This window comes from Helianthus annuus, chromosome 3, assembly GCF_002127325.2.
Source record: "Helianthus annuus cultivar XRQ/B chromosome 3, HanXRQr2.0-SUNRISE, whole genome shotgun sequence".
Taxonomy (NCBI): domain Eukaryota; kingdom Viridiplantae; phylum Streptophyta; class Magnoliopsida; order Asterales; family Asteraceae; genus Helianthus; species Helianthus annuus.
The window spans coordinates 134446777-134459630 of NC_035435.2; the positions used below are offsets into that span (position 1 = coordinate 134446777).

The 12854-nt window shown below is 37.3% G+C and overlaps 1 protein-coding gene and 1 long non-coding RNA gene across 3 annotated transcripts; one reads left to right on the plus strand and one right to left on the minus strand.

Moving 5' to 3' along the window:
- Positions 1-209: 209 nt before the first annotated feature.
- On the plus strand, positions 210-2149 carry LOC110932101 (dynamin-related protein 4C). Its single transcript, XM_022175460.1, has 2 exons — positions 210-384; positions 1113-2149. The coding sequence occupies exons 1-2, from the start codon at positions 210-212 to the stop codon at positions 2147-2149; spliced, it is 1212 nt and encodes a 403-aa protein (XP_022031152.1).
- Positions 2150-9467: 7318 nt separating this feature from the next.
- On the minus strand, positions 9468-12854 carry LOC110929760. 2 transcript variants are annotated; one of them, XR_004889870.1, is made up of 4 exons: positions 12341-12854; positions 11947-12267; positions 10854-10930; positions 9468-10006 (listed from the first exon to the last, which is right to left on the minus strand). It is a non-coding gene; the product is annotated as an uncharacterized LOC110929760 (long non-coding RNA). The 2 variants fall into 2 exon arrangements; XR_002587377.2 differs by lacking the exons at positions 9468-10006; positions 10854-10930 and having other exon boundaries at positions 11773-12267; positions 12341-12852.

Sequence of the window (12854 nt, forward strand, 5' to 3'; positions counted from 1 at the left end):
GGCTCATCATAGTCAACCTTATTCTTACTCCTTTTTCTCTTTCTCGGCTCACATACTGGTTGAGAAAAGAACTCAAATGTAGGAAGTTGTTTGCTACTCCTTCCGGTGTCAAATCGATGCGTTTTGGTGTACTCGTTGCACCGATTTGAGGAGAAGGAACCCCTGAACGAGAGGGGGTTGGGGTCTGAAAAGAGGAGAACTCCTAGAACATGGTCTTCGTTGGAGTGCTTCCTGGAGTAGAATATGATGTAGAAAGAGCCGGTGGAGTTTCGCCAGAACTAGGTGTTGAAGCTACACTACTGGTCTTTTATGATAAACTTAGCGGCGTAGCTACACGGTGGGTGCTAACTTGTTGCTACAACAAATGTAAGACCAAGGATAGTGGTTAGACTGGCTAGGCAAAAGGGTTCAAGGGTTCCGATTTACCTAACGTAGGTCGTGGCGTCCACACACGTATGCAATACGTAGGGTTGGATCACTTTACTATTGATTGCTTTGAATTCTGGATTGAAGGATATTCAACCCAGAATGTTTGTATGCAATGCAATAGTGTTGGAGTGAGTAAAGAATAGAATATGTAAAGAACAAGTTCTAGAGAGAGGGAGTGAGATTTCTAGAAGTGTTGTGCTGAATGACAACGTAATGTCATTTATAGGGAAAGAGCCAACTATAAGCTGGTTGACTCTTAACCCTTTTAAGCAATATTTGCACTTTCAGCCAGTTTATTAAGCTTGAGTTACCCACGTGACAATGTATCATCGTGAATGTACTTGATGCTTCTCATGATTTCACGACACGCGAATTAATTTGCATGTCACGAATTGTGGATAACACTGGGTAGAGGACACTTGTTGTTGTTGCTAAATGTGACCGATCACCTGATGGCCTACTTGGAAAAGTAACCAGAAATGATGTCAACATTGGTCTTGGTTACATTTGTGTTAGAAACAGGATCAACAATGAAACTGTTGAAGAAGCTCGAAATGAAGAAGCCAGGCTCTTTGAAAGTCACCCCTTACTGTCCAAGATTGACAAATCCATGGTGGGTATTCCTGTTTTGGCACATAGGCTTGTTCAGATCTAGTCGGTAATCATATCAAAATGTTTGCTAGAAATTGTCAAGAAGATCGATGAGAGGCTCAAGGTTTCGGTTTTCGACCTCAACAAGTTACCAAGGATTCTTACGAGTGAAACTGATGTGATGGCTACATTCATAAAGATTGTTGGGTCTTTGAAAGAAACTCTTCAAAAGATATTAATCCAAGGTGAAATTGATGAGTATGAGAATGACAAACAAATGCACTGTGATACTCGGTTGGTAGAAATGTTAGACAAGTTATCAAAAGACCTCCAAGCAAGTGTTAAGTTTTCTGAAAGTTATCTTATTGAGGAACTTCAGTTTTTAGAGGAAGTTAAGGGGATTCGGTTGCCTCATTTCATTCCTCACTCGCTGTTTCTCAGATTGCTTAAGAAAAAAGTTAATAGTGTTTCAGAGTTGCCTATTAACTTTGTAAACGATGTGTGGGGTTATCTTGAAACCGTTTGTGCTAAAGTATTGATTGATCAATGTGGGAATTACCCCAAATTGCTTCCATCCATAAAGAAAGCAACTGAACATGTGGTGTCAAAAATGAAGGCTAAGTTTGTGGAAAGGGTTGTTGAAATGATAGAGATGGAAAAGATTACAGATTACACATGTGACCCAGGCTTTATTATTTCTTACAACAAGCCAATGAACTACCATGCTCAGTTTTCGAACTTATTAACCTCATACATGAGTAATTCGATAAATGTGGAAGGTTATGGGAGTATTAACATTGGGCATCTACGTGAAGTTCCGGAAAACACAAGGAATCAAGCTTTTGATCTCAAAATAATGATGACATCGTATTGGAAAATTGTTTTGAAACGTATGGTGGATTGTCTAGCGCTTCAATTGCGCTTTTTTATTCAAAAGGTGGTGAACAAGGAGATGGAGATACAGATAGTAAGCGAGGTGATGGGTGGTGGTGGTATAGAGAAGATGTTGAACGAACCACCGTCTACGTCTAAGAAGAGGGAGCGCCTTCATAACAACATTGCCTTGCTCCAAGAATCAAAGGAAACAATGGAACAAGTCATGGATGGTGTTGTGGTTTCATCTGATTAAGCTTCTTCAGGAATCTACTATCAAATTAGGACTTTCTACTATGTGTAATAAGTATTAAGTAATATCAGTTAGGACTTTCTGGGTTGTGTTATAAGTCAATGATGGTTTTAATAGGACTTCTAAGTATGTATTTTGGTCAATTGTGCTTGTTTTGTTTAGAACTATGGATCGGTATATTCTTATCTAGTTCCTCTTTTTAATCTGATGAAAACGATATTAGTCTGTACCAAAATCAAGTCTAATCTTAGTGTTTTCTTCATTTGTATATATCAAAGATGTATATATCAAATTTCAGGCGGTGTCCTTTATCTTTAAAATTGATGAGTTTTGTACTTAATGTTTTATAATGCTACACGTTTTGTCCTTTGTCTCTAACCTAGTTAAGTGTTTTGGTTAAATCAGATCATGCACATGAGGGTATTTTTGTCATCTTACCTTTTCAGGGACTGAATGTGTCAATAACTTAAATACCCAACCAGTTTTGAATTATAAAACTACTCTCTCTCTCATTATCTCTCTATATCTCTTTCTCATCTCACACTTACCACCACCATCCACACCACCCCACCTGCTATCACCACCACTTTCCACCATCATTCAAACTGTTCTAAGTAAATCCTAACCGTTGCGCCTGCTAATCCAGTCCACTAATTTATAATAGTGTACACAAAATTATTTTTATTGGTAAATAAAAAAGAAATGGAAGTGTGTAGAAAGAAAAAGTAGGATGATGTTGTTTGCATATTGATAAACAAAATATGATCATTGAAGCATCAGTGAAGATAAATCAAACTACACTCCTATCTACCTAATAACTCTCAAGATCTTTAAGAAAACTTTCAACGATTTTTTTTTTAATTTAAAAGCACATCAAATTACTACTTGAAGTCATCAGCAAGATAGTTTTTATAATCATATGCAATATATATCAACTCAACAACCAAAAATCCTAAATCATCTGAACAACCAAAAAATTCTCAAATCCCCCAAATCAACTCAACAGCCAAAAAAATTCCAAAATTCCCCACGTCTCTTCCACTTCTCATATGTTGAAAAGTGAAAATGATTCCAGCCATTGAGTCTCCGGCCACCACCACCACTGTGACGGTGGTATATCTAGGGTTTATGAAGAGAGATGGCAGCTAATAATTGATGATCATGTGGTTTCAGATATCTAGGTTTTAACCACGAACTGATGGAAGGTGGGAGATGTTATTGTTGTTATTCATTTTTTATCTACCGGTGAGGAGAGTAGATCGGGGATTGGATCAGAAAAATTACTAGTATTTGAATCGATTTTAGATCATACGGGTTAGATCATTAGGATTACGTGAGGGTTAGGGGAGATGGGGATGGAGATGGGGCGGAGATGATGGCGACGGTGGCGGTTGTGGTTGGGGGTGGAGAAAACAGGTTGTGGCGGCGTTGATGGTAGTTTGTGGTGGCTGTGTGGGCGATGTAGTGTAGAGGAGGTTGTGGTGGTGGTGGCGGTGATGGAAGGAGGCGGCGGCGGCGGTGGTGGAAAGAGGTTGTGGTGGTGGTAAGAGAGATGGAATAGAGAGCGAAAGAGTATTCAATAGTTTCTTTAGAGAGAGAAAAAGATGAGTGTGTATATATAATATTTTAGTTTTTTTATATATGTCTAATAGGCTAAAAAGACAATTATACCCTCATGTGCTTTGTACATGATCATATTTAACTGAAAAATTAACTAGGTTAGGCCTAAAGGACATAACATGTAGGATTTTAAAACATAAAGTATAAAACTCATCAATTTTAAACACAAAGGATACCGCATGAAAAGGGTATAAAGATAAAGGACAATTTTTGCAATTCACCCTATGTTTAATTTATCAAATAGTTGGAGAAGGCGGTTTAAGGGTCTACATAGAACACATCCTACATTTTATTTTTATTTATTTCCCGGTTCATAGGATGTTGTTTAATAACTTGACACAAAAGGATACCAAGGTGACCAAGAATTTTGGCAGGGGTCTTTGTTACGGATTCTTCTTACTCGCTCAAATCATGTTAACTTGCTCGGATACTACTGCAATAGTAACAATGGATTTTAGGCTCTCTTAAAAGATCACCTCTTTATTACTAAAAAGTAATCAAGCTAGCATCAGGAGCAGCATGAGGGCTCGGATATTTGCACGACATAGCATCGAACATGGTATTAGACGAGTAGACCCGTAGGCTTTCTAATTTCGGGTTACTCAAGGAGTGAAGGTGGTGGGAAGGTACATGTATTTTGCTCCTGATTATGAATTGATCGACGTGTTGGTTGACTACAAAATCAGATTTATACAGTTCTGGAGTTGTGTTCACGGATATGATCATGGGAAGAGAGTTTCGGTAGTAGATCTAAACGAAAAAAGACAAATTCCAACAAACACAGTTTTCTTATACATATGATATAATCCCTTTGTTGTTTGCTGGCAAAACCGTTGTTTAAAGACCGGAGAAAGTTCTGTTTGATGCAAAAGAAGTTAAGTTTGTTGTTATATGCATTTAACATGGAAACGTAAGCATAAATCAGAGTGGCGCAGCGGAAGCGTGGTGGGCCCATAACCCACAGGTCCCAGGATCGAAACCTGGCTCTGATAGTAGAGAAAGGCTTTCACAACTTTTTTTTTTTTTTTTTTTTTGTCATAACAGACCATCAGTTTTCTCTTAAATTGACTTTTCATTCCTTAACTTTTTATGGGTTTTATTATTATTTGCTAAGGTTAATTGTACTTATTTTCAGAACATGTTGGATGACTTGACAATTAACATTGTTTCTTGGTCTATTGTTCTTCCCAAAACATTTTTGTGTTGTTTTGGTCGCCCTTATTGTATTTTTATTATTTGCTTACAAAATCTATTTACTTTAAAAGGGGATGTATCGTTCTTTATTTTACATATTACTTCATTAAAATTAACTTACTAAAAGGGGATGTATCGTTCTTTATTTTACATATTACTTCATTAAAATTAACTTACTAAAAGGGGATGTATCGTTCTTTATTTTACAAATTACTTCATTAAAATTAACTTACTAAAGTATCAAGTCATAAGAAAAGTTAAGAAACTATATGCCAAAATTAAAGGGGATGCGTGGGCCTCACGAACCAGGTGGACCATTGCCACAAACAAGGCCATTCGACGGATTTGTTTTAGACGGATGGATTGAGGAGAGTCCGTCAAGACGGATTTGTCATCGGGTCGAATAAGTTGAATTTCGGGTTACTCGAACTTGAAAATTTAAAAATTGTATTCAGTTTTGATTTGAATCTGAATAAAAATCGAATGTACCGAATCAAATAAAGCTTATTTGAATTTGGGTTTATTGACTTATTCGAATTAGAGAAAAAAGTTATAAAAAAGGTTAAAAAACCATTTTAATTTTATAGAACATATATCTTGAATTATGTCTCAGTTTAAACAGACCGTATAAATTAAAAAAAAAAAAAAAAAAAAAAAAAACCTAGCATCAATGTACAAATCGGACTTGAATCGGTGAGTATAGAACATGTCGGTGATAGTACGATGAGTGTAAAACATATTAGTCGATGAGTCAAAAAGTGATAGGTCTTGATGAATCAATGATGAGCGATAGGGATTAGGGTGATGATCGATGACTGATACTATGATATATAGCGATTAGCGACGATGAGAGTAGGTTGCATAATCGTCAATGTATGTCGAGTGAGATTCAAGTAGGCCAGGTCAATTGTTGTATAATAAAACGAGCCGATCAATATTAGTAATTACAAATTAGAAATTAGGTATTTCATTTTTTGCCCCATAGAAAAAAATTAGATAACACCAAATGCTCATCACTTAAGCCCAAATGCCCCTATCATATCATACGAAAATAATATATGTATTCTCTCTCACACACATTATTTGGACTCTTTGAATGGAATTGGGTTTGATATTTCTCAATTCGTGTTCGCAGGACGTTCGAAAGTTGAACCAAATGTTAGTTAAGAAACCCATTTTTTGCAAACCCCTGCATGCGGGTAGGACTTTTGGTAAAATATATCATAAAGCTACAATGGAGTAGTAAAGGTTTTACCTTAGGGTGTAGGGAGTGGTTAGACACTTGAAAGTGGCAAACTAAAAAATCAACCAATGAGAGTGTGCCATGTCAAAGTAGTAAACTATGCTCAAAATGTTGGCAATGGTTAGACACTTGGTGAAGTGGTAAATTATTTTTTTTTTTAAAAGAAAAATATGTGATTGGTTGAGATGGCATGGACCCCACCATACAATCCCACTCTCTCCCCTCTCCTCCCTCTTCCCAAATCGGTATACCTTCACCGATTTTATTCACATTTTCGGCAATATTACATCGGCAAATATGTTGGCGGTGGGTAATATGCGGTGCCGGGTGGGATTACCGAACCCACACCGGACACCCTTATAAACAACCACTCACTTTGTTTCCACACCAATGTGGGATAAAATATTTACCACCTTTTAAGACTTTCATTCACATACCAAAATTTCCAACATATAAGTCCTAAATTTTTGCTACTAACTATTAGCTACATGATCTTAAATTGCATATATAATAGTTTTTATTTTTATTTTATATGTGGAATCTTATTTATGTTCAAGTGAAAAGATCAAATAGAAGTTAATTTTGGCTAGGAAGGATAGGAAGCCATAGGATTATGACATGTGACAACATTTAAAATAAAGAAAAAGGGTATTTTAGTCAATCCAACTCCTTCTTCTTCCTTTTTCAAAACCCAGTAACTTCAAAACCCACCATTTTCAAAACCTACCATCTTCAACCATTTCTTCACTTTCTATCTCAATAATCACTACATTATAGTGCGATTTTCATCACCAATCAATGATTCAAAACCCGATCAACGTGTTCTTCAGCTTTTTTTTTTTTGAAAAAAAACCCAGTTTAATTTTATAAAAAAAAATCTCGTTTTTTTCAGGTGATTTTGGAGATAATCACTCAATTCGTTCGATTCGAGCGTTGATAAGTGTTTCTATCATTCAAATTTCGTCAATTGATGAAGAAATCGGCTTCGATCCATGTAAGAAATTCTTTAATTTCATTTTCACGATCTGGATTTTTTATTTAGTTATTGCGTTTTACGATATTGGCGGGGGTCCGGGGGCGGCAGCCCCTGGTAGCGGGGTCCCAGGGGCGGCAGCCCCTGGCGGGGTCCAAGGGGCAGAGCCCCTGGCTGGGGTTGAGCTGTACTAAAAATGCATCAGAAAAATTAATTTTCCAGAAATTGGCTCATTTTAAAGACAGTAATTCGTAGACAATTCAGACAGTTCACAGTGACAGACAGTTTTATGTGTCTATTGCGTTTTAGAAATAAGAGAGTTTTATGTGGTTTCTGGCTATTGCGTTTTAGAAAAAACACATTTTTAAGTGTTTTTAGTCATTGCGTTTTAGGTAAAACACATTTTTTAGGTGTTTTCAGTCCATTGCGTTTTAGAATGAGTCATTTTTAAGTGTTTTCTGGCCATTGCGTTTTACAAATAAGACATTTTTTTGTGTTTTTTGGTGCATTGCGTTTTAGGTAAAACACTTTTTTATGTGTTTTCAGTCCATTGCGTTTTAGAATGAGTCATTTTTAAGTGTTTTCTGGCCATTGCGTTTTACAAATAAGACATTTCTTTGTGTTTTTGGTGCATTGCGTTTTAGGTAAAACACCTTTTTATGTGTTTTTGGTGCATTGCGTTTTAGGTAAAACACATTTTTATGTGTTTTCTGGCCATTGCGTTTTACAAATAAGACATTTCTTTGTGTTTTCTGGCCATTGCGTTTTACAAATAAGTCATTTCTTTGTGTTTTTTGTGCATTGCGTTTTAGAAAAATGTCATTTTTTAGGTTTTTTTTTTCATTGCGTTTTACGTAACTGGTGGTTTTTCTATTGCGTTTTACGCAACTGGGTTTTAAATTTTTTTTTTTTAAATATAGCAATAGTATACTCATTTTAAAGATAAAAAAACGCTCGTTTTTTTGGTGCAATTTTTATAAAAAAATAATGTCGTATGAAAGAGTTATTAATGTTTAAAAAATGGGGGGGAATTGGAGTAGAGAGAAACTATTGGCTTGGATTGACTAGAATGCCCTTGAACAAACTCACGCGACTCTTTTCTTCCTTTCAATTTCCCTGATTTAATCTTAGCCCTTGATTAACTTAATGGATGGTCAAGATCACTTCCTAGCCTTCCTAGCCAAATAAACTTCCTATTGTATCTCCACCCTTATTTTCAAAGCATAACATATTTTTTATATTTTTTCTCCATGTGCGCTTTTCTTAAAAAAGTTCACGTTTTTTTGCGCCTTGCGCGTAGGCTCTAGGCGAGGCCGATGCGCCTCGCCTGCGCCTTGCGTTTTTGACAACATGGATTAGGACCCAAATCGAATAAACTGAAATCCGAAATCCAATCGAATTTTCGGTTATTCAAGTCCAGTTTGAATAATGAACACTCAATATATTGATGTTTTAAAGGGCATTCATTTGCTCTCATATGACCTTTTACAAAGACCAAATTAAAATTACTCGATTGTAATTGTACAATTTGTATATATGTATTTTAGGTATACTCTATATTATTTTAGTTATGTTATACAAGCATTTTTTAAAGGCATACATGCATTGATAAATATTACAAAATATGATATTTTAATATGGTTTTATTATCATGTGGGTTAGGATATAGATAGGCTAAAACCAGTGTTGTAGAAGTCGGATTACTCAGCCGAGTACTCGGTCCTCGGACCCCCTCCGAGGCGACTTCCTCCTAGGCGGTCTTAATTAGTCGGCCTCGGGATTACTCGGGAGTACTCGGTGCCTAGTCGGCCTGGTCAGCGCCTAGTCGGACGTAGTCGGCCTAGTCGGTCTAGGCGGTCAACGTGGTTTGTTGACTTTTAATCGGTCAAACTCGGTCAAAATCGGCCTACTCGGCCTTGTACTCGGACTACTCGGCCTTGTACTCAGACTACTCGGACTTATATTCAGAATATTTGAACTTTAAACATGTTTCATTTTAAATTATACTCAGTTGACATGAATTATGCTTATTTTAACACATAAATAATATATAACAATTAATTTTCTTTATATTTACTATGTCCGCGTACTCCCCGAGTATTCTCCAAGTACTCCGATTACTCCCAACTCCCCAGTCGGCCGACTAGGGACCGCCTAGCGACTTTTACAACACTGGCTAAAACAATGCAATTATCTTAAATTTGAGAAAATAAATTTTACGGTCAGCAAGTCAAATTTTGTCAGCCTTGATTAATTTAGATACATAGGGTGTTGGGTTAATCGGGTTCGTTTACGGGTCACAAGTCAGCACAATATCGGCCTATCGAGTCATGGGTCCAACATATGGATTCCGGGTCATCAAACGGGCAGTGGACTCGGTCTTGGTCAAATATATCAGTTGCAAGTTTTTTGTACACGTGATTGAAAATAGGGCTGCAGTTTGTTGATGATTTCATGGAGAGTGGAGCTCCTTTTAATAATTCTGCACATGCATTTTATTTGTTTTCTTTATTATAAATAGGATATGATAGAGTTCTTTTCTTTTGTACCCATTTTCTTCTTTCGTAACAGAAGCAATTTTTCCTTCATATTTCTTTTACAAATAATCTTCATATACACACTACATACATACATAAGTTTCTGAGTGCATTGCTAGTGTGTTGAGGGGCCTGAACCAACATTTGATATCAGAGCCTAGGAGACCGACGTTGTACGTGAAAAGCGAGTAGAAAGGATCCGTCAAATTAGGTGACTTTGGATTCGTCTCGTTTGACAAAGGTGAGAAAACGAAAGAAGCGGGTGACTTGTTTTCTTTGTCGGTGGAGAGCCTCTTGAACAAGGGTGATCGGAAAAAGAAAAAAACACGGTGTTAACATTTTGCTGTTGGAGTTCAAATCGGGTGACTAGGATGTGGCCGAGGAGAGGTCGTTGATCCGTGATAAATGGGCCTAGCCCAAAAGAGTTTGTAAGCAGGACCAACATGTCCCCTTACTTGTTTAAGTCAAAATCGTCACCAAAGTTTGTAAATTCATGTGTTATGAGTTTGCGTCAAATGAATCTTAAAAACATTTGAAAGTTTTGAGTATCGAAAGTTGGTATGTAAGCGTCTATGAACCTAATGATCAATAATGTGTAGCTAAGACATTAATAAGTGTGCTGAAATAGGAAGCACTCAACCCGGTAGACGATTTTAAGTATCGGTTAACCTCGATCGGGACACAAAAGCACCCTAAGTGGTCTCACAAGGACCAGAGAGTGGGGCTCATCCGTACCCTATAGATATACCCCTTTTGTTCCATGGTCCTTAAAAGGATTAATGATGCCTAAGTTAGCGCCTATTCGAACGTGATCCAATGATTTATTCCATAGCTTAACCATACCCTAATTAACATATAATGTGTGTGTTATTGGGCCTAACCCCTGTCCTTGTGCCTTGCCCATGTCATAAAACTCATGCATGTTTCGAGAAACACTTATGTTTTTATAAAACTGGTATGTTTAGCATGATCTTTTTGTAAACCATTTGAGTTCGTTGAAACCCTGTTGTGAAATGGTTTATAAATATGTGATATCGTTTATCGAAACATTGTGTGTCTTTGCAAAACTTGCATGTCTTTCCACCCCCGAAAACGTTTATAAAAATGTAAAACCGTAAAAAGTGGGGGTTATGAACTCACCTAGGTATTCCTGTACAAAGCTAGCTTAGTGTGATTCCGTAGTGTCGTTCCAAGAACGTGAAGTAGCTAGCGTGCAACTATGACATTCCAACGAAGGAATACTTATAAGTTTCCTAATAAGACAACGTAGCTAAACTACATGTTCGAGCTCTACCGAGTCGTTAACAAACGACTCTACAAAGGTGTCATTATTTTGATTTGAAATAACCAAACTATGGTTATTTGATCCCGTTTATAATCGGGATAAAACTAAGTCTCGAGATCGTCTTAGTTTTCGAGTGATTAAGATGTATATATTTATATATATCTATATAAACGTAACTATATTTACGGAGTCGTGTTAGTCATCGTGAATTAAAAGTACATAGATCGATAGTGGTACAACTCTCCATAGCTTTCATAAGACGTAAATAAAATATACATATATATATATATATATATATATATATATATATTTGAAATCTTGTCGTTGAAATGAATATTCGAATTCTAAATAATTGAGATAAACATAAACAATTATATTTATTTACACGATTTTCGAATATTAGACGTTTGAAATGTAAATCCCGAATTCCGTCGTTTGAAATAAATATACACAACTATATTTATTTTTAGAAATAATTCCGAGTTTTGGGCGTTCGAAATAAATATAGATAATTATATTTATTTTATTAAATTTTTCAAGTTTTAAAACGATGTTTAGAATAAATATAAATGATTGTGTTTGTTATAAATCCGCCTTATGTGTTATAAAACGCTGCTAAAATAAATATACTCATATATTTAGTTTTATAAGAAAACTGGAGTTTCGATTGGTGTCGTTTTTAAGAAATAATCTCGTTTTGTAATTCGGGTTTTTACGAAAATTGGGCAGAGCTTCCTCTGTTTTTGGACGATCCCGACAACTAAAGTGTGTATATAATTTCAAAATTCAACAATTTTTAACAATATAATCACCATATGTAAAATTTTCGTCAAATGTATCAAGCGTAACTAATATCTAATCAAATCGGGTCGAGCTCGGTCACGTGAACTAACTAAAAATCTAAAATCTATATCAATCTAACTAAATTTTGCGTCGTTAAAACTTTACCGGATCTTCATTTGACTGAGTTTTGACTGCGTTGACCGGGTTTGACCCGTGTTGACCAGTTGACCAAACCACTGACTGCCTTTTGACTGAGTTGAATATGTTTGACCGAGTTAAACCAACCCGAAATCAGAACCGTGACCCGAACTTGACTGAACGGAGCCCTCTGTTCAACTGCCTTGACCGGAACAAGACCCAACCGTTGACTGCATCTGCAATGAACTGAACCAAATCTGTGAACCGAGCAAACCGTAGCCCGAACCAGAATGGATCTGACCAAGTTGATCCTGTATCGAACCCGAACGAAGCTCCGAAGCCAAGACCCTATCCAAACTGAAACGTTATTAACCGTGGGAAGAAAGAAAAAAATAAATATATAAAGTATAAGAGAGCTCACCGGAGCTCTACTGTGGAATCCCACCGCCACCGGCAACAGTCGCCGGAAAACGGCTCTGTCGTTGGATGTCGCTGCCACTGCTGCTGCTGCTATCTGCTGACAAAATGCCCAACGCCAACCACCACAGCCCGCTGCCCTGCCTCATTTCTCAGTGGCTCGACGCCAGCCCATCGCCCAACACAGTGACGCCAGCCCTGAACCTCCTGCACCCAAGCCAAAACAACTGCCACACCCCCCACCGATTCACCCATGAAATCCAGAACCACCCCTACCATCTCCTCGCACGCACCGCCGCGACCCCTACCTCCACCGAAACGCCGCACGCTTTGTTGTCTTTTCCCATCGCCGCCACACCACCATCGTGGCTCCGCCGCCCGTGGTGGTGGCCGGCCAGTTTCTTAGAGGGAGAGAGAGAGAGAAGTGAGGCCAAGATTTGAAGAGGGTGGGAAGGTGAAAATAGGGTGGGGTACTGTAATTGTAGGTTGCAGGAGTTTTCAACTTCCCATACAAGACT

What these genes read in the sequence shown, in the direction of transcription:
- LOC110932101 (XM_022175460.1), top strand. Translation starts at nt 210, where the DNA reads ATGGTCTTCGTTGGAGTGCTTCCTGGAGTAGAATATGATGTAGAAAGA. An exon ending in ATGTAAGACCAAGGATAGTG is followed by an intron (nt 385 to 1,112) that starts GTTAGACTGGCT and finishes AATGTTTGCTAG; the next exon opens with AAATTGTCAAGAAGATCGAT.